Below are 27,279 nucleotides of genomic sequence, written 5' to 3' on the forward strand. Positions count from 1 at the left end.
CTTGTTTCCTCAGATCAGCAAGGGAACTTACTAGTTCGTTCCCTATGTGAATGCGTGTTTGTATCAATTTGTTCAGTAAATCTGTTGTGAGTAGCTGCTTCGCTGCCACATGGTGGGTATACAGTGGTGAAGGATTCTTACAGTCTACTCACATGGAGCTTGATTATGCCTTCATACAGGTAAAGTATTTTTCCACGTACAAATGAGGTATCTTCCCAGAGCATAAGTAGTTTGTATATAATTATGTACCTTTGGGGACTTCCCTGGCAGTCCAGTGGTTGAGACTCCGCGCTTCCACTGCAGGGGGTGTGGGTTTGGTCCCCGGTCAGGGAATTAAGATCCCACGTGCCGAGCGGCACAGCCAAAAAAAGAAAAAATTAGGCACCTTTTAAAAAACAAAGTTTTTTTTTTAAGTGGCAAAGATAAGACCCCAGATATTTTCTCTTTTTCCCTGTACAGTATTACTACACTTTTTTTTTTTTTTTTTTTTTTTTTTGGCCGTGTGCTGGCCTCTCACTGCTGTGGCCTCTCCCGTTGCAGAGCACAGGCTCCGGACGCGCAGGCTCAGCAGCCATGGCTCACGGGCCCAGCCGCTCCGCGGCATGTGGGATCCTCCCGGACTGGCGCACGAACCCGTGTCGCCCGCATTGGCAGGCGGACTCTCAACCACTGCGCCACCAGGGAAGCCCCTACTACACTTTTAATGGAAATAAGAACCTGTACTTTACCACTGTTCTTAAAGTGCCATAAGTAGACTTAGGTTTACAATCTAACTTAGTGGTTGGGTGTGACTGGACTGGTATTATGATAGTATGTACATGGTATTTTGGTAAGGGAACCCAGGAATACCCAAATATTGCCTTGATCTAGCCATCCCTTTGACCCATGAGGTTCCCCAAGTATTGTCAGAACACACGTCTTGGTAAGTGGTAGAGACAAACCCATGCATTCTGGCTCAAATATGTATGCTCTTGTGTTTGCTCTGAAGTCTGTGACCTGTGGACTTAAAATTTGGCATCTGTGCTTTCCATATCATAAGAGGGAAAACAACACCACCTTTATAAACTTCTTGAATTGGCATCTGGTCAGTGAAATCTGAGGGGAGGACTGATGGGATAGGACTTGCTAGATAAGATTTTTATCTCTGTGGAAAGAAACTTGGAAGAGAAACTTCTCTTCCTTGGTTTTTGCCTGGTTGCATGAGGATGTGAAGTTTGCAGCTACGTCTGCCATCTTTTCAGATGGGAAAAAGGGAAGAGGCAATGATTCCAGAAAAGCCAATTCAGAACCCTAACATCAAGGGTTGAATGAACCAACCTTGTAGTGGGCACTTCTGGTTACGTGAGACAACAGACCTCGAGTGTCTAAGTCACTTAGAGTTAGGTATTCAGTTACTTGCAGCCACCCTTTCATCCTGCTCCAATCTGAACTGATTGCTTTCCATGCTGTTGTGCAAGTGTAATTCCCTAATCATCCTAGGATTTCCCTTCACCTCTCTCCTCTTGGGGTTCCTATATCCTGGATCTTTTGGCTTCCTTTTTTTTTTTTAACTCTCAAAATGCTGAGGAAATCCTCTAGTGGCTTCCTAAGAAAGGGCGAATGGGAGCTAAATTTTTAGAATCCCTGAGTATCTGAAGATGTCATTCTTTTATATTCACACTTGATTGACTATAGAACGCCACATTAAAAATAATCCCTCCCATCCCCCATAATTTGAAAATCTGACTTCTTTGTATTCTGGCATCCGGTGCTGCTCTTGAGAAGTCTGATGCCATTCTTATAACCAGTACTTCATTTTAGCATCCTTTTTTTGGTCTCTAGAAGCTTTTAAAATCTACTCTTTAACTTGGGTAGTCTGGAAATGCATGCTGATCGGTCGTGTTGCCCTGTCTTTTATTAATTGTGCAGGGCAACTTACAGATCCTTTCAGTCACAGGCTCATTTCTTTGAGTCCTGGGGAATTTCCTTCAATTATTTGTTTGATAATTTCCTCCTATCCATATTCTCTGGTTCTTTCATTCAGGAATTCCTAAGTATTTAGACATTTTATTTCTTGTATTAAATCTTTATCTTCTTTCCTCCTATTTTCCATCTGTTTTTGTTCTGCCTTTTAGATTTCTTCAATTGTCTTTCAGACCTTTCAGTTAATTTTATATTTGCCATAGTTTTAATTTCCAAGATTTTTTTATTTTCTAATTGTTCCTTTATTTCATAGCTTTCGTCTTTTAAGGAAACAAGATCTCATCTTTCTTAAGATACTAAGTTTCCCTTAGGCCCCTTCTGGTTTTTGCTATTCTCCTCACATTGAAGGCTTCCTCGACTGTCTAATGGTTCTTGTTTGTCCGTTAATATTTGAAGGCAAGGTACTATACGGTTTACTGGAATTAAGATGGGGCATACTGACTGGTGAGTTTCACTGTAAGGTGATCGGGTGAGCCAGCCTTTTCACTGGCGGACTCCCCACATGGCAGAATCTAGAGGTCTTTTTTCACAGTTTTCCTACGTAAGGATTCTATCTCTTGTCCTAGAGAAATATGGGGCTGGGAATAGGAAGAGGGAGAGATGGAGTAGAAATAATGCCTGGCTGTTGGCATTCTGTAAGTTTAGTAAGGGACTGAGGGTCTCACAGTTTGGAATGTAGGCTTTCCCTTAATCTTTTAGGTCCCTCTCTTACCCCAGCTCTCTGCTCTTTCTGGTGTCCCAGGCTGAGATTCATTCCTATTCAATTTCCACAGAGAATTAACCTGTAGGCAATAGTTACCTGGTGGTGTGGGAAATTGGAGACCTAGGAGTCCAATATCTCAGTAATCCTTCAGCTAATTTCACCCTCGTTTCCACTCCCACACTTGGCCTTACCTGATTCCCTAGACTCCCAGAATCCAATGAGTCCAAATGCTAAATCTCTGGGGAAGTTCTGTGGGACTAAGTACTTCGTTTCTTGTAATCCTTCTTCAGGTTCTTAGGTTATATCAACTCTAAGTCACATCACTTTTCCATCAATTTTCTAACTTCCTATAGATCCACTGATGTCCCTCATCTACTCCTTCCCCTCAGTTGCCCTGGAATTCCTTACGTTGTTGGTAAGGACCATTTTTTGAGTTTGTTGTTGTTTTTTTAAATGTCAGAGGGGCTTTGCAGCAAGGGGTAATATACTTTTATTTGTACCTTGTTTAATGTCTTATTAATCTATGAATTTATTAATGAAATTTCTTTTAAAATTAAACAGCATTTCTCTAGATATTCACATACTGCTTATATAACTGATCAATCTGTGTATGAAATTAAATTTCCCTGAACATTTAAATATTATATTCAAAGACTTCTAAACATTTAATTAAAATTGCAAATTCAATATATCAGATTCTCTTGAATGTCTTCTTAAACATGTTATGAGACGGAAAACCCCACAATGTTATGATACAGTAATAATATTTACACATGAATGATGAGTGTTACTATTTCAGCATCTTATATTTATTATTTCTATTTCTCCTGAGGTTGACTGTTTGAGTGTTTTTTATATCCTTCTGGACATTCAGTATATTAATTAGACTCAAGAAGAGACACCATCTTAGACCAGCTGAGGTTGCAGGATGTTGGTAACCGACTGTTAGATTCTTGGTGGGGATGTGTAACCTGACAGCACAGGCCAATGTGATTCTGAGCTTTGAACCTTAGGGTGAGTCCCTTTTTTTGTTTGTTTTTTGGCTGTGCCACGTGGCTTGTGGCATCTTAGTTCCCCAACCAGGGATGGAACCCTGGCCCTCGGCAGTGAAAGCGAGGTGCCCTAACCACTGGACCACCAGGGAATTGTTTGTTTTTCTAAATTGAAGTATAGTTGATTTACAATGCTGTGTTAATTACTGCTGTACAGCAAAGTGATTCAGTTATATTTATATGTATATACACACACGCACATTTTTTTAAATGTTCTTTTACATTATGGTTTAATCATAGGATATTGAATATAGTTGTGTGCTATACAATAGGACCTTGTTTATCCTTTTTGTATCAAAACTTGTTACATCATGAGGTTCTTGCATCCTTTGTGTTTCAGAGATTTTAATGCTTAGAAACTTGATATCTTTCCTGGAAATGAAGTACTCTTCAAGTTTTGTGTGGTTGTCAGTACCTAACTCGTGTTATTTGTGATGTATTGACCCGATTTGTCAGTATAAATAGAAACTTAATGTTGTCTCATGAATGTATCAACATTCATGAGGTTCTTGAGTTCAGCTCCAATGTTTCATTCCCTTGGGAGGTTAACTTCAAATTTTAAATTCTGGGAAATTTGGAAAATTTATTATCTTAAAACCCATTTTTGGATGTTCTTTCATTTGATTATTCATGACCAGTGCTAGTTGGTTACTGGACTCTCCTTCTGCCTAGCTGGAACTGCCCAGATTGCAGTAGAAACAATGTTTCCTCAACTCTTTTCCTGAAATAGCAGGATCTGACTTAATAGTGGCATTTCTTTTTCCTTGATTACTCCTTTATCCATTTTTAAAGCAGATCCAGCTGTCTTTATAAAAGTTCACCTCGGGCTTCCCTGGTGGCGCAGTGGTTGAGAATCCGCCTGCCAATGCAGGGGACATGGGTTTGAGCCCTGGTCTGGGAAGATCCCACATGCCGCGGAGCAACTGGGCCCGTGAGCCACAATTACTGAGCCTGCGCGTCTGGAGCCTGTGCTCCGCAACAAGAGGCCGCGATAGTGAGAGGCCCGCGCACCGCGATGAAGAGTGGCCCCCGCTTGCCACAACTAGACAAAGCCCTCGCACAGAGATGAAGACCCAACACAGCCATAAATAAATAAATAAAATAAATTTAAACAAACAACTTCACCTCCATGGTCAGGGATAAATATTGGGTGTGTTTGTGTCCCCTCCATGCCCCTTTTCTCTCTCAGGCTCATAGATTTGTTCTAACACACTCCTGCAAAATTTTTGCCTTGAAAAGCCTGTGCTGTTCAAATAAATCCTGCTTGCTTTCACAGCAAGGCAATTGGGGCCTGGACATTATATTGTTATTTTGTGTGGTTTCCCAAGGGATTTCCACAAGTGCCCAGAGCAGGTTTCCTCAGAGATCTACCATTCCTGCTTCCTCACCTAGTCACTAGCATCTTTAGTCTTGACCAAATGCTATTTGAAGGAACCGTCTTGATCCTTCATACTCTTGCTCCTCTGTAATCTCTCCAAACTGCAATCACCTTGTGCAGTTATTCTAGTCAAAAGGAAAAGGGAATTGCCCCATTTATCTGTATTTATTTCTCTGGCTGCAGCTTTTGGGTTTTTTTAAATTGCCTAGATCCTGGCTTAGGGGTTCATTCCAGGCTTGCTCTTTGGTTTAAGCTCAATTAAACCCGGGTTCAAATCTGGGGTCTACCACTTAATAGCTCTGAGACTTTGTGTAAATTACTTAACCATTCAGAGCCTCAGTTTACTAACTGTAGCATAGGTTTGCTAAGTAATTCCTAATCCAAGGTGGTTCTAAGGGTTAAAATAATCCAAGGACTTAGTCCAGGGTCTAGCACATAACACCTAGTAAATTTCCCTCTCCTGTTGATCTCTTTAGGCTCTAGTCATTCTCTGATCAAACAGCAACTAGAAAAAAGAAAAGCACCTAAAAATCTTTCAAGTCCCACTGTTTCTCATTTCTTACCTATTCTTCTACTCATTTCGTTTGGCCTTTAAAATACAAACTATATAAAACCATTCCCCACGGTTTCTCTTTTCCTCCAACCCTTGATACTACTAGCTAGGTTGCCTTTTGCCACTTGAATAACCGTAAGTACATTCTAGACAAGTTTTGTTTAAAATGCCTTTTATTCGTTCAGTCAGTCCCCTCTAATCTCGTCATTTTTTCTAACCCAACCAAGTTAACAAAGCGAAGGTATTTCTAGGCGCAGGATTTCAAGTGAGTTTGACTTTTGATCTGTGATGGACTTTTTCCTTCTATTCCTGTCCTATTCATACTAGATAAGGAAAGTAGAAACATTTGCCTCAGTGCCTACCTTATACCAGACCTCTTAGCAGCAACCCCAGGGTCAAACTGAGCAACAAACTGGAGTTCCTTCTCACCGAGCAGATCGATTCTATAGCTCCAAGATAAGACTACATTCTTGGCACAGATTAAAGTGAAAAAACTTAATGTTCTTGTTGCATAAGATCTTGTGCTTTAAATTAGAAAGCAATGTTCTATCTTGCAAATCAGTTATCTGCCCCCCCACACACACACGCATGCACACACAGCTGTTTTAAAAGCCATACTTCTATACTGTTTTATCTAATAAAGACTAAGTGCATTGAGACGGAAACCCACTTCAAGTTCTTATAAAGGTGATCACACTGGGCCGTGCATTATCAAGTCGTGGATGCCCTTCCCTGCTATTCATTATGCTTGAATGGCACACCTCTCCTTTCCACTGAAGTACACTCATACTGTAAACCCTGCCCTCCTTACTTGTGGGTACCTAGCAGGGAACCCACTGCTTATCTGTGATGCTGAGACTCCGGAACAGTAACCATAACCCTTAAAAGAAACAAGCTGCCCTTTTCTTTACGGCCAAACCTCAACACATACAACATTCACAGTTGTCACCTTTCAAAATTTCCCCCATTACCAATGTAATAATATAATCCAGTCTGCAGCAAAGATAAACAGAGAAACATAAAGAAACTATAAGGAGAATAACATTTTAAGACTTGGGTCAAACCTTACCTTACCCCTCCCTCTTCAACTGGCTTTCTTTCATTCCTCATATCCTCTAGGATCATGGAAAGGCTAACACAATTAACTTTAAACAATTTTTATTACACAAAGGTTGTCACATAATTGGATATTGCTCTACTCTGTACACAATTATTCTTACTCTCCACAGAAAGGCTGCTTCTTAACTTCTCATCTGTTGATGGCAATCACTAAAATCCTGATTTTAACAGAATAGTAGTAAAAATGCCTCAGTGATTTAAGTTGAAAGCAGTACATTGGTGCATGGCTCTTACACTCATTTACCAGGAATGTACAAATGTCTTTATTCAAAAATACAAAATAAATTATTTGTAGGCATGGACAATGACAGCAGTAAACCATTCTATGTTGTCAACTGAAACCAGTAACTGATGGTTATAGTGATTTTCTTAAATATCAGCCAGCCTTTTCTTCAGTCATCTCCTTCAACTGACCTCTCTTCCAGTTACTGGTGAGGAACACTGCCTTGAGCTTCCCCTCGCAGCTCACTGACAGCGGTAAAGCCCTATTCTGGGAATTAGAACATGCCACCTCCCATCCCACCTCCCATCCCACCCATCCCGCCCATTCCAGAGTCCTTCTCTTCTTTAGGAATTTCTGTGACTACGACTTCTGCTGTAGTTAACAGAGAGGCCACTCCAGCAGCATCCAGTAATGCAGTTCTTACAACCTAGGAAAAAAGTTTTGATAAAATATTACTTTTCCTTAGTAAAAAGTTAACAAGACTTGGGACTTCCCTGATGGTCCAGTGGTTAAGAATCTGCCTTCCAATGCAGGGGATGCAGGTTCGATCCCTGGTCGGGGAACTAAGATCCCACATGCTGCAGGGCAACTAAGCCCATGCTCCGCAACTACTGAGCCTGCATGCTCTGGAGCCCATGTGCCACAAGAGAGAAGCCTGTGCTCAACAAAGAGCCTGCGCGCCGCACTGCAAGATCCTGTGTGCCAAAATTAAGACCCGACGCAACCACATAAATTAATTTAAAAAAAAATTAACAAGACTTAATGAAGAGTTCTTGAAAGTATTTTTAGACACTGGTGAACTATTTACCTTAGTTGGATCAATGATTCCTTTTTCCACCATATTCACAAAATCTCCAAGCATAGCATCATAACCAACTTCTGAAGAACTCTGCAAAATTTTCTCAACTATCAATGATCCTTCAACACCTGCATTCTTAGCAATGGTCATTGCAGGAATTTTGAGTGTTTTTTTAATAATTTCTATACCTATAAAGAAAATAAATTTTTAGCAAATTTAGTTCTTTCCTTTGTAATTATTATAGCACAATTCTACTTGTGAGAGTACAGACGTAGAAAAATTCCAATTGGGAAAATACCACAGGTCAAATCATTCCCCGATAGATCTCTGACATCAGTGCTATTCTACTTTTGTTATTCTGGAAATTGCTTTATGACTTCTTATTCCATTTAGTGGCAGCAACGATGTAATTCTAACAACAGAAAGACTAAAATCAGGCTACAAGTAAATTCATTACTAAGGTAACTTTTTACCAATTTTCTGATCTTCATTAGCTGGAGTTATTGAATCCAAGGCTGGAAGGCACCGAAGCAGGGCACAGCCCCCTCCCAAAACAATGCCTTCTTCAACAGCAGCTCGTGTAGCATTAAGAGCATCTGTAACTCTGTCTTTCTTTTCATTCACTTCAACATCACTTGTCCCACCAACCTAAAGATTAAAAAAGAATTCCAGTTAGTATAGCTTCTCCCATTCAAGAAGCTGACTGCCAAAAGAGTCATTAAAAAGCACCTAGTTTACTTAAAAAGCAATTTTTAAAAGGTTGCCTATTTGTTACAAGTAACTACGTGATTAAACAGCTAATAGAGTGTGTCTCACAAGTCAGACCCTAGACTGATTATAAACAAAACATCTGTTCCCACACAACTCACCCACTACAAGTTCAATTCTGGTTTTAAGGAAGGAATGTTTCAGTAAAGAAATTTTATATAATAAATATCTCCACAAAGAAGTTGATTCCCTAAATATTTTGGTTACATACCACAGAAATAGTCATCTTGGGCTTAGAACCCAAGAAGCTTATTTATAACAATGAAATCTTACCTTTAGCACAGCAACACCATCTGAGAGTTTTGCCAGACGTTCATTCAGTTTTTCCTTTTCATATTCACTAGTTGTAATATCTAACTGCTCGATGATTTCTTGAATACGCTTTTCAATTTGAGCCTTGTCACCTTTTCCTTTCAAGAGCATGGCATCATCTTTGGTCACAATGACCTCTCCAACTTTTCCTAAGTCATGAGGCTGAACATCTTCAAGATTTAGAGTTAGTCCTTCTTCACCAAATACCTAAAAAAACATTTTAAAGAATGAACAAATTACAGATTACAGCTTTTTTCATTACACCAAGTTCATTAATAATATATCCTACAGGTGTTTTGATAGAAGAACCATCTTGCAATACTGTGTTTCTTTGAAATGTGAGATTTTGAGACCAAAGCTAGACTAAACAAAGTCTGAATATAGTCTTTCATGACAGTTCCAACTTCTCACTTAATTCTCAATTATTAACTTTGAGAAAACTGTGAACTCAGAAAACTCATCACCATACTTTTGGTGCAACCAAAACTAGACCCTAGGCCTAACTCTTAGATCCCATGTCTTTTCTACTACATTCTTGAAAACAGGTCAGTAAGCCCATTCTTGGGCCAGACTCTTGGCGAGTTAAAGAAAGGAAACTTATCACTATTTAACCCAATCTCTACCTCCCAAACATCTAATAAAAACACAGATTAAGTAAACATTTCAGATGGTAGTATCTGACTATGCAAATGTGAATTCTGCCTATAAATTTCAGACCAGGATGTATAAATAACATTCAGTAAACCAAAATCACACTTTATTTTACTTACTGCACCACCAGTAGCAATAGCCATGTCTTTAAGCTGGTTCTTTCTATTGTCACCAAAACCTGGAGCTTTGACTGCTACAACCTGAAGACCAACTTTCAGCCTGTTAAGAAGTTATTAATAAGATTTAAATTTTATAAAAATGTCTGTCTACTTCAAGTTCTGACAACTAAGGTTACTTAGGAAACTGCACTTTAAAAAGATTTTTTTTTTTTTTTTTTGCTTCCTAGCAACTTTTGGTCAAGTTGAGCCAGGAAAGGGCAATTTTCCATTTATCCATATTTGCCAGTATCTGCTTACCTTCTTAATAAACTGCTAACCTTACATGCTGACCTTTCCAGTTGAAATCATGTAAATAGTAATAACTATTTTATAGTTTGTGAAAATCAGAATTACTATATATTAAATTTGGAGATTATCAAATCAGCATTTACCCTTAACCCATGGGTTCCATTTAGTATTAGATTAAGTTGCTATTAAAGTCAAGATTGAGCAGTTTCTTCTTTTTTATTGAGGTATAGCTGATTTACAATACTATATATTTCAGGTATATAACACAGTGACTCACAATTTTTAAAGTTACATACTCCATTTACAGTTATATAATACTGGCTATATTCCAAGCAAGCAGTGTTTTTAATTCAGTTCATTTATAAATGTAAATATTGCTGAGAATATCATTAAGCTTATCTACATTTTAATCAGGTAATGAATACTCAGAATATACAATTTTAAAAGTGCCCATTTGAGACCAGACTGAAATGGAAGGAATGTACAAACTAAGACAGAACTGGTCAATTTTATTAAGGAGCCAAATAAAAATCAGAGGGTTAACCTCTGATGATATGTGAAGTAAACTGGAGATCCAACTTTATAGCTACCAGTAAAATGGCTCAATGAAAACTCTTCAGTCAGGCCTACTGTTTTTCTATTTCGGCTTCAAATCCCACAATCTCTAGGGCTTTTTTCATAATCCCAAAAGCATATCCAGTCTACAAACATTCCAGGATAAGTAAACTCACTTAGGTCGAAGTACTCAATTCTCTAATATATACCTGCTATTTCATTTGTGCATTTCCATTACAATGAAAATTGGAGACTCTCATTTCTGATGTACCTCAGTTCTAAGATTAGGAATAATATGTATTTTAACAATGCCCTAAAATTCTGTTTATAGCGTTAACACTACCTATCTTAAAGTAAAAAGTAATACGTTAAACTATAGATTAAAAAAATTAAAAGAACAGACCTCAACTTACTTTAGGTTGAGTATCAATTTCTCTATTTCAGACTACTCATTAACAAAATTTTCCTTTTAACAGATTATTCAGAATGGTGGTTGTTTACCTCTTCCCATGAAAAATTGTAATTGTGAAAATACTTTTTTCCAGAAGTCTTTTTGTAAAAAAAAGAATAAAACTCAGTCATTTATCTTCAAAACAACTGTAAACACTTAGGCTATCTTATGAGAAAGTCGCACAAAACATTAAGGACTCTGGGACCCCATTCAAAAAAGACAGAATCATAACTGGACCAAGGGTTCATGAATCACACTAATATTATACAAACACAAGTAGTTCAATGTGAAGGTACATAACAGAGATTTCAAACATCAATACAAATAACTGCCTTCCACACAGAAACATAAATCAAATACCACTGCCTATTACCTATTCAGAACGAGTGTACTCAGAGCTTCTCCATCCACATCTTCAGCAATTATGACCAAGGGCTTACGGTGAGCATTGGCAATTTCAAGAGCAGGAACAATGGACTGGACACTAGAAATTTTCTTTTCACTTAACAGAACATAGGCATCTTGGAATTCACATTTCTGACCTGCAAAAGCAAAGAACATTTCTAACCAACTTTAGAACATTATCCTAAAAATGACTGCAATTTAGAAAAACCTCTAAACCAAAGCTCCAGTACACTTTAAAAGTGATTGATGAGTTCATGTTTTTCCTTCCATTTCTCATATACATGAACTTTATTTATTTATTCACTGTTATTGATCACTGACTGGGTGCCAGTGCCAGGCACTGTTCTAGACTCTTGGGGTAGATCAGTGGGAAAAAAGTAAAAAAAAAAACCTCTGCTCTTTAGAAGTTTTCATTCAAGTAGAGGAAGAGAGTAATAAATAATAGGAAATATATAACTATTGTAAATAATACATAAGTGAATTTGCCATTACTGCCTCAGTCCCCTGGTGAGCTCTCAGTCTGCTTCTAAAGGTGTTGGATCACAACCATTTCCACTGTGTCTGATGATGCTTTCTTCCAATTTGCATTTTTCTCCTCATCCCTGTTCAGATGCAATGGATGTGTGGTGGTCTAGTTTAGAGGCACCAGCTCCTTCCTGCTTAATGGTAAGTTGTTCCAAGTAGATAATTTATTCCAAAATCATCTTGTCATAATTATTCTACATCAAATTTATATTTCTCTGCTCACCCTCAAAACCTGTCTAACTTCTTGCTCACGCCAGTCCACACTGGTGCAGCCGTGCAGCATTTTCCAGTGTGTTTCCATATTACTCTAAGTCCAAGAGACAGACCATGAGAAAAGTGTTCTGTAATCAAATAAGTTTAAAAAAAATCCACATTCTACATCACCTATTTGGAAACTCACATTGTATATGATCATTTTTAAGGCTCTGAGAAGTCTCACAGTAAGAAATTGTTTAACTCTGTTCACTCAGCATGTCCAACACTTACTTTACCATAAAACAGAAACTTGCTCACATTCTACAGAACTAGTTTCAGAGCTCGACTTTGGGAAAATGCTGAGTGGTTGACAGCATCATAAGGAAGAAATCCAAAGAAATGTGAGGAACACGTGAATTTACTTTTGAGGTCTGACACTGACTAATGCCCTCAGGTTGTCACATAGCAAACTATGTTTAAAAAAAAAAAAAAACTTAGTTACTGATTTGCTCTTACCTTTTGATGTATTAATAAAGTATGGAGAGATATACCCTCTATCAAACTTCATGCCTTCAATAATTTCTAATTCATCATTCAGTGTTTTTCCATCCTATGAAAAGTCAAAGAATTCGTTATGTGAATTTCATTAAAGAAATAAAAACTGTGTAGACCAATTAATAGTCCCTGCTTCTCATTAGGAATCCAGATAGGAATATGCAAACGTCCCAGGGCATCCAACTCCACTTCTGCAAGAATACATGTATGTATTTGAACTAATATTTACAGCTAGAAGGCAGTACCATCTAAGTTAGAATGGATTTATTCCCGAAGACAAAGGTTAAAAATTCACACAAAACACAGAAAGCACTCTATTCTATACAGGTGCCAATATTACACATGAAAGAATGATACGGAATATACTTTTGGAAACACATATAGATCAAATTTTTATATTTATAAAACTCAGATTACCAGACACTTCATTTCTATGTGTCATTAAAAACACACTTGCCTTTACTGTGATAACGCCCTTTCTTCCAACCTTTTTCATAGCATCAGAAATGATGTTGCCGATTTCTTTGTCTCCATTTGCAGAAATCGTAGCAACCTGAAACAATCAAATTACTCTTCCAAATTGAAAGGTAAGGCTACAGTCCTCAATCAACTCCCCTCCCTTTTCTCAGTAACCTCCAAATTGGTAGGTCCTTGGTGGGAAGCTAGAGGGAGGGTGATGGTGGCGGTTGAGAAAGAGGGAGGGGCTTTTATGGCATAATAATTGTCATGAAGTATTGATCCTGTTTTCAATTTTTTAAAAAATCCAGTATTTGGCCACATTATTTTTGAAAGATATGAAATAAACACACAATTATTCTTTTAAACAAAAACAGAAAACAGGAAATTCCTGGTGGTCCTGTGGTCCTATAGGACTTGGCGCTTTCACTGCAGGGGCCCGGGTTCAATCCCTGGTCCGGGAACTAAGATCCTGCAAGCCAGGTGGCATGGCCAAAAAACCCCCCCAAAAAAATAAAAAAAGAAAGAAAAGGAAAAAAGGAGGTTGATCCTGTTACTTTCTTCCCCTTGGCAAACGTGGCAATATTACAACATGACAAAAATTATGCACCTTTGATAAATGGCCAAAGAACATTTTCTACACATACAAATGAGTTTTTACTCAGTCATGCAGAACGAAAACGACATCTCATTAAGAGTCAAATTATGGGGACTTCCCTGGTGGTCCAGTGGTTAAGACTCTGCACTTCCACTAAATGGGACATGGCTTCCATCCCTGGTCAGGGAAATTTTCAAATGCATTAGCAGTAAGAAAAACGCTTCCAATGTTGGTGACTGGGTAATGTTGTTATTCTGATACTGTTGTGTAATTATGGAATAAAATCATATTACTAAAAAATAATTCTAACTTTATCATAAAATGTTATAAAAAATCCATACCTGGGCGATCTCTTCTGGGGTTGTCACAGGTTTAGACTGCTTCTTAAGTTCAACAATTACAGCATCAACAGCTAACATCACACCTGGTTCAAGAATAAATATTATTCTTGAATTACATGCTTATTCTCTCGTGGCTCCACGTCAAGTAAAAATTCTGATTCATGTTAAGTGTTTCAATGCCTTAACGCTTATGCACTGCTTCTGTACCAGTACTTTTCCTAATCACATGGGAGTTGGATGGCATGCACTGAAACAGAAACTTTAAAAGCTGTTTTAAAAAACCCCATCTGACATCCTGGGTGACTTGGTTCCTCGTTTAGCCCTACTTTCCAAATAACTAAAGTAAAACATCAAAACTGTATCATCTCTCTCTGCTCTAATCCCCATTAAACTTATTACTTTCAAGGTGAATGGCACATGCTGTAACTTCCAATAAACTTGGTTTGTGGGAGAAGAGGGCCAGGGGACAAAGACACAGGGATGGATGACTGTGGAAAACGGGGAATGTCTTAGTCAGACTTTCCTCTTTGCCACCCAGCACAGTGCCCACCACATAGTCAGGAATTCGAGTACTACTCAGTGATTTTTTTTTTTTTTAAGATTTTAAAAGATTTTTTTTTTTTTAGGAGAGAGGAGAAACAAGAAAGAGTCAACTTTCTAACACAATTTAACAGATAGTTCAAAACACTGTGGTGACAATGAAGAGACATTCCTACCTCTCCTGATTTCCACTGGATTAGCACCTTTGCTAATCTTCTCGAAGCCTTCCTTGGCAATGGAGCGTGCCAGTACAGTAGCAGTAGTGGTGCCATCCCCAGCCTCTTCGTTTGTGTTATTGGCAACATCTTGAACAAGTTTCGCGCCAATATTTTTATATTTATCTTTTAAGTCAATGGACTTTGCAACAGTCACACCATCTTTTGTCACTTTGGGACTTCCCCAACTCTGTTCAATAATCACCGTCCTTCCCTATTGCAGAGAAAAAAAAATGTGACAGAGTCACACGCTCCAAGTACTATTTAGCTTACAGCAGTTTTCATAATAGGCAATTACTTTGAAAGCCTTAATGCAACATCTGACAATTTTTATCAGATCTACAGCATGAATCTCAAGGGCAAGTCCATCAATGTTCTTAGTTAACAGACAAAATGACCTTTGTTGCTAAGTGCATAACCTTGGATGATAAAAATTTTAGAGACTTAAGATGTCTTCTTATACAATGATACAAGATGAACCAATACCACTTTGGTAGATTATAATGAAATTCCAGAGTAGTCTTCACAAAATTCATACTTAAGTTTTGTCCAGTACCTGCTGTAATAATAATATGAAAACTTACTTTTAAACTTGTTTTAAAATTTAGTTTCTAAAATACTAACAAGTACAGTACACACTTTCAGAGTTCTTCAACATTAAATCTTAAATATGGTGCAAATAGTATTGGCAGCTTTTGAATTTGAACCAAAGCTGCTTCTTGTGAGGCGTTCATATGCTGTATTTTATATAGTTTGGATCACTTTGATATTTGTACTGGCTTCAACCTGAAATGAAGCATCACTTCACCGTGCACGACCCTCAAAAATGTCTCCTCAAATTACTTATTACCCCTCGCTCATCAATCTCTTGCTAAATGAGACTTAAAATTTTAAATGTGCTTTGGAACCAAGGGACAGTAGAAAAACATCAGGTTAAACTAGCACCTATCAGCACATACTTAAGGTATTGTGGACGCTGTATTCTTCTCTCTATGCCTGGTACTAACTACTGGGAAAGGATCCAAAATTTAACTCAAGCAGGCAAGTGAGATTAATTCCACCTCGAGTTTACCAATCCATCTTGAGCTAGGAGTTACCACTGAATTACATCACACATTGTACAAAATTAAAGTTCCTCAACTTTGGCAGAAGCAGTTTATGAATACCAAAGCATTATTCAAAAGCTTGCCGTGACTCTCGCCATCAACAAAATACTACTCCTTAACGATACTCTAAATTACAACAAAGTAAGAATACTGATACCTTTGGCCCCATAGTAACGGCTACAGCATCAGCTAAAAGGTCTACACCTTGAAGCATTAAGGCTCGGGCATCTGCACCAAATTTTACATCTTTGGCATAAGCCCGAGTGAGATGAGGAGCCAGTGCCCTGGACACTGGCCTAATCTGGCGAAGGACTGCGGGCAATCGAAGCATTTCTGGGGGAGAAACAAGCAGATCATCAGTACAATACTAGCGCTACCCGTGGTGTGTTACAACACAAACGTGACACCCGCGCAACAGAACAAGAAATGTTAAAAGCGAGCTGGGCTGACCTCTGCCAGCCACTACAGCTGGGCCTCGAAACTCGCCACCGTCCCAGAACACCAGCTGCTAGCGCAGGCTTTTAAGTGGCCGCCCCACGCCTGACCTATAGCACTAGCAAAAAGCACACCCTTCTTCCACATGGCCACCTATAACGCTAAAAACGAGTTAATCTTTCATCTCTAAAATGGCCTTGGGGGCAAATCAAATGGCCCCTGAAAAACCAAGCCTACAGGAAAGGCGCAATTTACAAACCCAAGTGACCAGGGGAATGAAAATATTCCTGACGGTGCAAAAATCCGCTTACTAAACTGACTTCATGTATCCACTCGGGGCTGCTGCATCAGTGCAGCAGGCAAGGCCGCGAAGCTGGGGGCGGCGGCTCTGCACACTCTGGGCGGCCCCACGCCGTCTTTCCATCAGGATGCCCCAGCAAGGTCAAGGGTAGATGCGCCGTACCCCAGCTGTTCGCTGGGCCAAAAGCCGTTCCCACGCGCTGCGACCACCCCGCCCCCACCCCGCGGCACCCTACACCCGGCCAAAGTGGCTTCCATCGGAGAACCCATGTGAATACACTTCCCTGACTCCACACACACCCCCAGGCAAGCCCACCCAGCTGCGCCCTGCCCGGGCGAGCGATCCACGCCGCACGTGATGGGCCCCTGCATGCACCCACGGGGCCTGGCTTAGCGGGCCCAGGCCTGCGGCGCCTTGGGGAAGCTCTGGCTCTCACCGGCCCGCCCGCTCAGAGCAGCAGGGGAAGGCCGGCTCCGGGGTCCGAGGCGCACGGGTGAGACGGCGGGGACGGCCGCGTACCTGGGGCAGCGGCACGGCTAGTGAGCGACGAGACAGGCCGTCGGCGGCGAGTGAGGGACAGAGCGCAGGTCGCACACAGCAATGAGCCCGCGTCCCCTCCCTCCACCGCTCCCCCCGCCCCTCCGCAGCGCGCGCGCGCAAGCGGCTCCCACCCCCGTCCCGTCCGCCCGGGCCCTGCAATCTGCACGCGCCGCGCGCCAGGCCCGCCCCTCCCCACCGCGCTGGGCCAGGCCAGCTGGCTTAGCCCTCTCCGGCCGGTTTAGGCTAGTTCCCGGGCGGCGCACCATTCCAGAACTTTCTGGGAAGCGCCGGGCTCTGTGTGGGTCAAGGGTCAAACACGTCATTTCCGGGAGGGGAGGCGAAGGGTAAGTACTTTCACCTCGGCCCGCGGCCTAGAAAAGCCTAGAAAAGCCTAGAAAGAGCTCCTCTTTTCTTCCGCCTACCGGTCCGCGCGTCAGTGGCCTGCGCAGAGCCCAGGAAACGAATCGTGGCGCGCGCTGGTGCGGCCGCCCCTTTTCGCGGGGAGGGGCCGGAGGCGAGGGCGAGCGCGCCTGCGCGCTGGGAGGTCTTTTCTCGAGTTCACGTGGCTGGGGTGTCCGACTGCGGATTTCTCCTCTGCGGCGGTGGCGGCCAGAGAGCGAGAGTGCGAAGTGCTGCAGCCCGAGTCATGGTGAGTCCCGCGTGGGCTGGAGGCCGGCGGGCCCGGGTTGGCCTGGGGCGCACGGGGAGTCCGGACAATTCCCTTTGGGCCTGGAGGGAGGAGTAGGGGTTACTCAGAGACCCGCGCCCGCCCGAACCCTGGAGAGGCGAGGGCTCCCCCCCCCGACCCTTTCCACTTCGGAGGGCGCTTTGCACGCGCGTGTGAGGCAGCGTGTGTGTCAGGGGGCGGGAATCCGGACGCACGCGCGGTGGCCGACCCACGTCTCTTGCGGGACATTAGTGGGTGTGTAATCGTCTTGAAAAAAAGCACGGCTCCAGGCAGAGGGACTTCAATGTTTGCTGACAATTTACAGAGAAATCCGACTAAGGAGAATACTTCACCTTGGGAGAAACTAAGGTTGTCCTTGAAGCTAGTCTGGCTGCTGACCAAAGGAGCAACAGTGATCCCTAACACACATAGGGAATGGGAAATAAACTCGGAATTTAGAGCTGAACGTTCAGAGGTGTTTCCTTTGAATGAAAAATCTGAGCTTTGTCATTATCTTTCAAAGCCATCTGTGGCCTGTTCAGAATACATTGTGTTTCACATCTAACATTTTAGGGAAGGAATGGGAAATAAACTCGGAATTTAGAGCTGAACGGAGGTGTTTCCTTTGAATGAAAAATCTGAGCTTTGTCATTATCTTTCAAAGCCATCTGTGGCCTGTTCAGAATACATTGTGTTTCACATCTAACATTTTTCTCTCTACAGGCAGGACAGGCATTTAGAAAGTTTCTTCCCCTCTTTGACCGAGTGTTAGTTGAAAGAAGTGCAGCCGAAATTGTAACCAAAGGAGGCATTATGCTTCCAGAAAAATCACAAGGAAAAGTATTGCAAGCAACGGTAGTAGCTGTTGGATCAGGCTCTAAAGGAAAGGTAAATGGGAACTAAAATGGAACTAATTTTTTATGTGAAGAAGAGGGGGTAAAAAAAACCCTGGTTATTGTTAAAAGTAGCCTTTTAAGTAGTTTGTTATTTTAAAGATCAGTTCTAGTGGGTTCGCACCTAATCTTTCAGCAAAAATAATTGTGAAAAAAAATCGTTTATTTTATATGATGGAGAGTTCCACAGTATTAAAATCAGACGGCATAAATTTGAACTCTTGATCTAACCTCTAACACACTGAAATTGCCATAATCCTTTTAATCACTTTCGGCCTTGGTTAGCATATAAAAGGAACTGGTTGGGCTACTGTAGTCAGTCATTCTCCAATTAAGGCTTAGACCTCAGACCTCTGAAAGTGTCAACTAGAATACGTAATAAATGCCCTTGGGGGTCAAATATGTTAATTGCATTGTTCCAGTTGCCTCTTAAGAAAGTTCCAGCAAGGAGATATCCTGGAGTTAGGAATAGGAAGGCTTTGGGTGCTCTGCCTCACTCCCTCTCCCCAAATCTGCTTTGGAGGAACAGAAGTTGAATCTCAAAAGAAGTGTATGTTCCAAAGTCAGAAAGAAGACTCAAGTTTTTGTGTGTTGAAAGAAGTTAAACATGACCATTGTACATGTGGTTTTAAAAACTGATTTATTTCGCATACTTGAGAGGTTATGTTAATATTTAACGATGAAAAAGCTTACAGTTAGTTTTCCCAGTATAACTCTTAGAACCTTTACACTGAAATCAGGTTTTAGTTTAAGCTACTGCATGTGCATTATTTCAAAGTGTAACTCTACAGTGATATGTTTGAGTGAAGACCTATGGTTGTATAAATTATATCATTTGGCCCCAAAATCCTTTTTAACATTTGATTTGAATGAGCACAGTTGATTAATAAAAGTGTAAATATTTGGTCAACTAGATGTCTTTACTAATAAACATCTTTATTTTCTTAAGGGTGGAGAGATTCAACCAGTTAGTGTGAAAGTTGGAGATAAAGTTCTTCTCCCAGAATATGGAGGCACCAAAGTAGTTCTAGATGACAAGGTGTGTTAACTTCATAATATTAAGGAGAGGCTAAGTATTTGCTATTAGTTTTCTTAACTAACCGTTTCTCTGTTTGCAGGATTATTTCTTATTTAGAGATGGTGACATTCTTGGAAAATACGTCGACTAAAATAAGTCACTATTGAAATGGCATCATGTGAAGCTGCCCGTTCCCCCAGTGGCATCACGTGAAGCTGCCACTGAAGTTCTGAAAGATTCTGAAATCTTTTCATCATGTAAATAATTTCCGTGTTTCTTTTATAATAAAGTAATGATATTCAGTGCCTCTGAAATTTAGTTTCTGTATTGATTTAAACATTCCCAAATAAAAGTATATAAATGAATGGTTTATCTTTATTTAGTGATTTAAGATGGTTTTTAGGGTTCTTAGTTTTGGGGGCTTTTTTTTTTTTAGAAATAACCTGCAGAGAATTCAGGGAAACAGGTTTTCAGTTTTCAAGTTGAGGTTAGCTTTTTACATATATAGTTGATGCTGATACAAAGTCATAGATTTACACTTAACGTTTTAAGAAGGTAAAGACAAGTAGCAACATTCTGACCTCATATATATCAAACATTTTAGTGTAGTTTATGAAATCTAATCTCATATGTCTTATTTCTTAAGTTATATTTTGAAAAACTTAACATGGTTTTTAAAACACTACTACATAATTTACTTAGCAAAAAATCGAAGGCAGGGTATAATAGCTCACACTGGCTGGGTGCCTTCTATATGCCAGGCATAGCTAACTTTTTTTAAAAAAATTATTTTATTTTTGGCTGCATTGGTTCTTCATTGCTGCGTACGGGCTTCTCTCTAGTTGAGGTGAGTGGGCTATTCCTTGCAGTGGCTTCTCTTGTGGAGCACGGGCTTACTTGCTCTGCGGCATGTGGTATCTTCCCGGACCAGGGCTCAAACCCATGTCACCTGCACTGGCAGGCGGATTCTTAACCACTGCACCACCAGGGAAGTCCCCATAGCTAACTCTTAAGCATTTTCCAGGTACTGGCCTCCATTGTAGGTACTTTCCATATAGCAGATGGTTTAATCTTTTAACAGCATATGAGCTAGGTACTATTCGTGTCTTGCAGATAAGTAAGGTGGGGCACAGAGGAGTTAAGTAATAACCAGGGACACTGTAGGAAGTGGCAAAGCCAGTATTTGGACATAGGTAGTCCACATTCAGATGCTGTCTAAAACTTCATCCTTTGTGGCCTCTGCTACTTCGTCAGCCAATTGTAAGTACTTAATACACATTTCAGTCCTGGTGATAATGACTATGGAAAATGGGAGGGGTTATCTAAAAGTGTCTGGCAATTGGAAGGTATCTAGTATACAATTTATTGAGTTTAACAAATAGGAAACTGACAGAACTGGATAAATAGTTTGATTTACCTATAGCAGCCAGGGAGAATTAAGATTTGAACCCAAACAATCCTACAACAAAGTTGATTACCAACCCCTAAACATGACTGCCTCTCAGCTACCAGCTCTTTCTGCCTTGCAGTCAAATTTGTTGCCTAGTTTTGGTTGCTTATAAGCTAGTCTATATCATGTCCTTTAAAAGTTGTGTTCCAGGGCTTCCCTGGTGGTGCAGTGGTTGAGAGTCCGCCTGCCGATGCAGGGGACACAGTTTTGTGCCCTGGTCTGGGAAGATCCCACATGCCGCGGAGCGGCTGGTCCCGTGAGCCATGGCCATTGAGCCTGCGCGTCCGGAGCCTGTGCTCCGCAACGGGAGAGGCCACAACAGGGAGAGGCCCGCGTACCTCAACAACAACAACAACAAAGTTGTGTTCCATATTTTTCTTGTGGAATCAAAGTCTAGATGAAATTTTAAGTGACCTGGAATAATGGTCTCAACTTTTGATTACGTCCCCATCAGTAAAGTATTACGTATGTGTATTTACATTAATGTATGCGTTAGTGCCATTTGGTATATAAGGCTTTCATCATATTTGGGTAAAAAGATTAGAAACTCTTGGTCTTCCCTGGTGGCACAGTGGTTAAGAATCCGCCTGCCTTCCTTAGAAACTAAAAATACAATTACTGTATGACCCAGCAACCCACTACTGGGCATATACCCAGAGAAAACCATGATTCAAAAAAGACACATGCACCCCAATGTTCATTGCAGCACTATTTACGATAGCCAGGTCAGGGAAGCAACCTAAATGCCCATCAACAGACAAATGGATAAAGAAGATGTGGTACGTATATACAATAGAATATTACTCAGCTATAAAAAGGAACAAAATTGGGTCATTTGTAGAGACGTGGATGGACCTAGAGACTGTCATACAGAGTGAAATAACTCAAAAATATCGTGTATTAACGCATATATGTGGAATCTAGAAAAATGGTACAGATCAACCGGTTTGCAAGGCAGAAATAGAGACACAGATGTAGAGAACAAACTATGGACACCAAGGGGGGAAACCGCGGTGGGCCTCGGATGAATTGGGAGATTGGGATTGACATATGTACACTAATATGTATAAAATAGATAACTAATAACCTGTATAAAAAAATAAATTTTAAAAATGTTAAAAAAAAAAAAAAAGAATCCCCCTGCCAGTATAGGGGACACAGGTTCGAGCCCTGGTCCAGGAAGATCCCATGTGCCACGGAGCAACTAAGCCTGTGCGCCACAACTACTGAGCCTGCGTGCCATGATTACCGAAGCCCGCGCCTAGAGTCTGTGCTCCACAGTGAGAAGCCACTGCAATGAGAAGCCCGTGCACCACAACGAAGAGTAGCCCCCCCTCACCACAACCATAGAAGAGCCCGTGTGCAGCAATGAAGACCCAACGCAGCCATAAATAAATAAATAAATAAAATCTCTATTTTTACAGAACCCAAGTGGGTCATCAATTTCCTGCTGTGCTCCAGGCACAGCTAATATGCTTTGGAGGTCATAACCTTGTAAGCACAGATTTCCCTCTGATTTACCAATGAGAAAACTGACGGAGGGGAAGAGGAAACTTGTTCAAGGCCATGTAGCTGGTAAATTGCAATTAGGAATCCAGTTAAAGGCTATGGCTTTCCCATTATTACTGATTTTTTTCCCAAGACCCAAGCAAATAAGTTTTGAGATCTAAGATGAGTTTCCAAACCTTGGTTCATCCTTCGAATTACCTGCCATACTTAAAATTTCAGGGCTCCTTCCATAACCTACTAAACCAGAAGGACGGGAGAATTCTTTTTGTACCACGGAAATTGTCCTCGTCTAGCAGAACTGCTAAAGAAATAACTTTAGATTGTGAGATTATATTGGGAATTAATAGGGAAAAGAATTTTGGCATGAGAAATTTGGGCCAAAAATATGGGTATTGGGGGTGTGGAGCCATGTGTTTTAGAAAAGCATGTTGGGACTTCCCTGGTGGCTCAGTGGTTAAGAATCCACCTGCCAATGCAGGGAACACGGGTTCAATCCTTGGTCCGGGAAGATCCCACATGCCGTGGAGCAACTAAGCCCATGTGCCACAAGTACTGAGCCTGCGCTCTAGAGGCTGCGTGCCACAACTACTGAGCCCATATGCCACAACTACCAAAGCCCACGTGCCTAGAGCCCATGCTCCGCAACAAGAGAAGCCACCGCAATGAGAATCCCACACACTGCAACGAAGAGCAGCCCCCGCTCGCCACAACCAGAGAAAGCCTGGGCGCAGCAATGAAGACCCAACGCAACCAAAAATAAATTAAAAAAAAAAAAAAAACATGTTGTCATTTACCTTTTGTTCAAAAGGAAAATATCAATGGTAAGGAGAACGGCAAAATAGGTAAAATTCTGACTGGAGTTTTCATAACATTACCATTTTTGACCTCTTGCCAGGCACTGTTCTAGGCACTTAACATATAATCTTGCTTACCTGTGTAATCATAGCAACTCTGTGAGGCAGATGTTCTTTGCCTCATAGGTGAAGGATGCAGAGAGAGGTAGAGTAACTTGCTCAAGGTGACATATATGTTAAGTCATAGGCTGGAATTGAACTCAGGTTTGTCTGACTTCAAAGTCTGCCTTCCACAAATCCATACAAAAAAAAATGAAAAATTGAGAATAAAATTAAAGTTACCAGGGAGCTATTCTGTTGTGAAAGTATTACCATTATCAAGATTATGATTTTTTTCCTCTATTGCTCCAGAAACTGTATGCTTTACAAAAAGTTATTTTTAAAAATTGGGATTACAAAATGTTTTTTCATTTTTATTGAATAAAACAGATTTTATTCAGATTTTTAAGTGTACATCATAATATTGTTAACTATAGGTACAATAGATCTATAGGTACAGTAGATCTCTAGAACTTTTGCATCTTACTTAACTGAAACTTTATGCCTGTTGATTAGCAACTCCCCATTTTCCCCTCCCCCTAGTCCCTGGCAACCACCATTCTACTCTCTGCTTATATGAGTTTGACTATTTTAGATACTTCATGTAAGTGGAATGCAGTATTTTGTCCTTGTATGATTGGCTTATTTGACTTAGCTTAATGTCCTCAAGGTTCATTCCATGTTGTCAAATGTTGCAGAATTGCCTTCTTCTTTAAGGCTGAATAATATTCCAATGTATGTATATACCACATTTTCTCTATTCATTCATCCAGCAGATGGACATTTAGGCTTCCACATCTTGGCTGTTGTAAATAGTGCTACAGTTAACATGGAACTGCTAATATCTCTTTGAGATTCTGATTTCAATCCTTTTAGATAAACACTCAGAAGTGGGATTCCTGAATAGAAGTAGGGTAATTCTATTTTTAACTTTTTGAGGATCCTCTACACTGTTTCCCGTAGTGGCCACACAATTCCGCTTTCCCACCAACATGGATCATAAGGTTTTATATAGTAGAGGTGTGAACTTTTGTCACATTTGTTTCCTAATTTGATGTGCAGTTTTGTTTCTAGCTAGTCAAATCTCATTCTTCTAGTACTTTTCTTTTGGAAATGTAAGTAATTCATTGATCCATAATTTTAGTGTATAGTATACGTGTCTGACTTTTTTTTTAACCAATGATTATCTTGTCTCAACTTTATTGGATTATCCATTCTTCCCCACCACCACTCCCCTGCCCCCAAATTTGAAATGTCACCTTTATCATACATTAAAGTTTTAAATAAACATATTCCTGGATATTATAGTCTGCTTCATTGATCTCTTTTCCATCACAGTGTTTTCAATATAAATATAAACTTATATTTAAGTTTGATATCTGATACAGCAATTTACTCTCAACAATACTTACCTAGCTGTGAGCATTTTTAAGCTTCTCAGCAAGAACTGCCAGATTGTTCTCCAGCATGATACTAAGACATGCCTCATCCAGAAAGCTAACTGCTGTTTTCTCTGCACCCACACATAAATGGAGTTTTGAGCTTTTTATTTATTTATGTGAAGACTATTTAAATGTTTTCTTTACCCTTAAGCAATATGTATGAGAGAGCTCATTAAATCCTAGGCTCTGGATCCCGTGTTGCTTACATACTAGTTAAGTGACATTTGACAAATCATCTAACCCCTCTTAGTTTAAGAATTAACTGTAAAAGGAGGGCACAAGATGTCCCTTAACATTTTGAGTCAAGCCTGTTATTTTTTTTCCTTAAACTTTAATTTTTTTTTTTTTTTTTTTTTGCGGTACACAGGCCTCTCACTGTTGTGGCCTCTCCCGTTGCGGAGCACAGAGCACAGGCTCCGGACGTGCAGGCTCAGTGGCCATGGCTCACGGGCCTAGCCGCTCCGCGGCATGTGGGATCTTCCCGGACCGGGGCACGAACCCGTGTCCCCTGCATCGGCAGGCGGACTCTCAACCACTGCGCCACCAGGGAAGCCCTCTTTAGGTATTTTTATAGTTTTTGGTTTTATAGTTTATGGGGTTTTTTTTTTCAATCTTGGCTTATATGGAGATTTTTCTGTTGTAAGAGATAAGGAATGGCTCCAAACCCTCTTTCTTCTTACAGATTAAGCCTAGTTCTTTAAGACATGTTAAAATTTAGCCAAACTCTTACAAAATGCTCTTTCAGTCTCATTTAGCCTACAGACTTGACTTGGAAAAAACATCAATGGGTACTTACTTATCTGGATTGTCATTTCAAAAGGTCAGTTTATTTTAGTATTTTTAAGTAATTCATTGTTTTTTGAACATGTGTCAGGCACTGTCTTAGGCAATGGAGATACACGGATGAATAAAATAGGGGAGGCAGAAGTAAACAACTAAAGTAATAGCATAATTTTAGATAGAGATTGCTGTTATCTAGGAAATAAAGGTAGGGACTTCCCTGGTGGTCCAGTGGCTAAGACTCTGAGCTACGAATGCAGGGATCCAGGTTCGATCCCTGGTCAGGGAACTAGATCCCACATGCCACAACTAAGAGTTCGCATGCTGCAACTAAAGATCCTGCACATGGCAACTAAGACCCAGCACAGCCAAATAAATGCATAAGTAAGTATTAAGAAAAAAAAAAAGAAAGAAAATAAAGGTAGAAAATGCCATTAACTTCATGAAAGATATGAGGTACCCTGTTAAAAAGAGGAAATGATAATAGTCTGTTGTGACTTGTCTCTTCTCATCACATCTTCCTGAAAATTTAGGAACTACTGTATTAGTTATCTATTGCTGCATAACAAACCACCCCAAACTTAGTGGCTTAAAACAACAATGAACATCTCACACAGTATCTGTACGTCAGAAATTTGGGAGCAGATTATTTGGGTGGTCCTAGTTTGGGGTCTTTCATGAGGCTGCCATCATCCAAAGGTTTGACTGGAGCTGGAAGTTATACTTCCAAGATGGTCACTTATGCTGGCAAGTCGATGCTTGCTTTTGGTGGGAGCTTCAGTTCCACACCATGCAGATCCCTCATAGGCTACTTGAGGGTCCTCACACATGACAGCTTTCTCACCCACGGCAGGTGAGCTAAGAGAGCAAGGCAGAAGCCACAATGTCTTTTATCACCTAACATCAGGAGTCACACAACATCATTTTCACAGAATCTATTGGTTAAACAGGTCAGCCCTATTCAGCGTGAGAGAGAACCACACAAAGGTGTAAATACCAAGAGATAATAATCACTGGGGGCCATCTTGGCAACTGGCTACCACAATCACTAATTGGTCGAATATTCTAGAGAGAAAAATGAAGTGCAGTGGGAGTTCAGTCTCTCACTCATTTGTAGTCAAAGTTGTCTACGTTTGAGCTGTATAAATTAAAAAAATTTTGTCTATAACAATTTTTATAAAGAGAAATTAATTTTCAAATAATACATTGAAAAGGTATAAAGCTACATATACAACTAATTTGTTCAGCTATGAACATACACCTCCATACTTCACTGCTGCTTCACCTTTACTTGGTCCACAATGAAATCTCCTGCGATAAATGCTACTTTATGGCACATTTCAACTACTTCATGCATCATTCACTGCATCAGCTTTGCTCTTAGGCTGGCTTCATTCAAGCCAAGATGGTTGATGCAGCCTCAGACTTGACAAGGTTCAGTGGCAGATAAAAGGGACCATCTCTTTTAGTATCTCATCAAGA

General features: G+C 40.4%; 2 protein-coding genes across 5 annotated transcripts in view; one reads left to right on the plus strand and one right to left on the minus strand.

The window, feature by feature from the left end:
• Positions 1-17,237, minus strand: part of HSPD1 (heat shock protein family D (Hsp60) member 1) — a 31,022-nt gene extending 13,785 nt beyond the window's left edge. The window contains exons 1-12 of one of the 3 annotated variants that reach the window (XM_024124484.1): positions 17,125-17,237; positions 16,027-16,202; positions 14,725-14,977; positions 14,009-14,091; positions 13,071-13,166; positions 12,575-12,668; positions 11,307-11,475; positions 9,640-9,739; positions 8,831-9,076; positions 8,263-8,437; positions 7,799-7,977; positions 6,917-7,417 (exon numbers count right to left, since the gene is read on the minus strand). In XM_024124484.1, coding sequence (XP_023980252.1) covers positions 7,265-7,417; positions 7,799-7,977; positions 8,263-8,437; positions 8,831-9,076; positions 9,640-9,739; positions 11,307-11,475; positions 12,575-12,668; positions 13,071-13,166; positions 14,009-14,091; positions 14,725-14,977; positions 16,027-16,200 — 1,722 coding nt within the window. In that variant the 5' untranslated portion in view covers positions 16,201-16,202; positions 17,125-17,237 and the 3' untranslated portion in view covers positions 6,917-7,264. Of the gene's footprint in view, positions 1-6,916; positions 7,418-7,798; positions 7,978-8,262; positions 8,438-8,830; positions 9,077-9,639; positions 9,740-11,306; positions 11,476-12,574; positions 12,669-13,070; positions 13,167-14,008; positions 14,092-14,724; positions 14,978-16,026; positions 16,203-17,041; positions 17,104-17,124 lie in introns of those variants that run through there. The other 2 variants (XM_024124485.3, XM_055089242.1) reach the window with 2 other exon arrangements.
• A 221-nt stretch (positions 17,238-17,458) lies between these two features.
• The window catches only part of LOC102975660 (MOB-like protein phocein), a 38,086-nt gene continuing 28,265 nt past the window's right edge, over positions 17,459-27,279 (plus strand). The window contains exons 1-4 of one of the 2 annotated variants that reach the window (XM_007111635.4): positions 17,492-17,794; positions 18,536-18,700; positions 19,655-19,744; positions 19,824-20,088. In XM_007111635.4, the coding sequence (XP_007111697.1) occupies positions 17,792-17,794; positions 18,536-18,700; positions 19,655-19,744; positions 19,824-19,874 (309 nt within the window). In that variant the 5' untranslated portion in view covers positions 17,492-17,791 and the 3' untranslated portion in view covers positions 19,875-20,088. Of the gene's footprint in view, positions 17,795-18,535; positions 18,701-19,654; positions 19,745-19,823; positions 20,089-27,279 lie in introns of those variants that run through there. The other variant, XM_007111636.4, reaches the window with a different exon arrangement.

The sequence above is a fragment of the Physeter macrocephalus genome, chromosome 2 (genome assembly GCF_002837175.3).
Source record: "Physeter macrocephalus isolate SW-GA chromosome 2, ASM283717v5, whole genome shotgun sequence".
In the NCBI taxonomy this organism is placed as follows: domain Eukaryota; kingdom Metazoa; phylum Chordata; class Mammalia; order Artiodactyla; family Physeteridae; genus Physeter; species Physeter macrocephalus.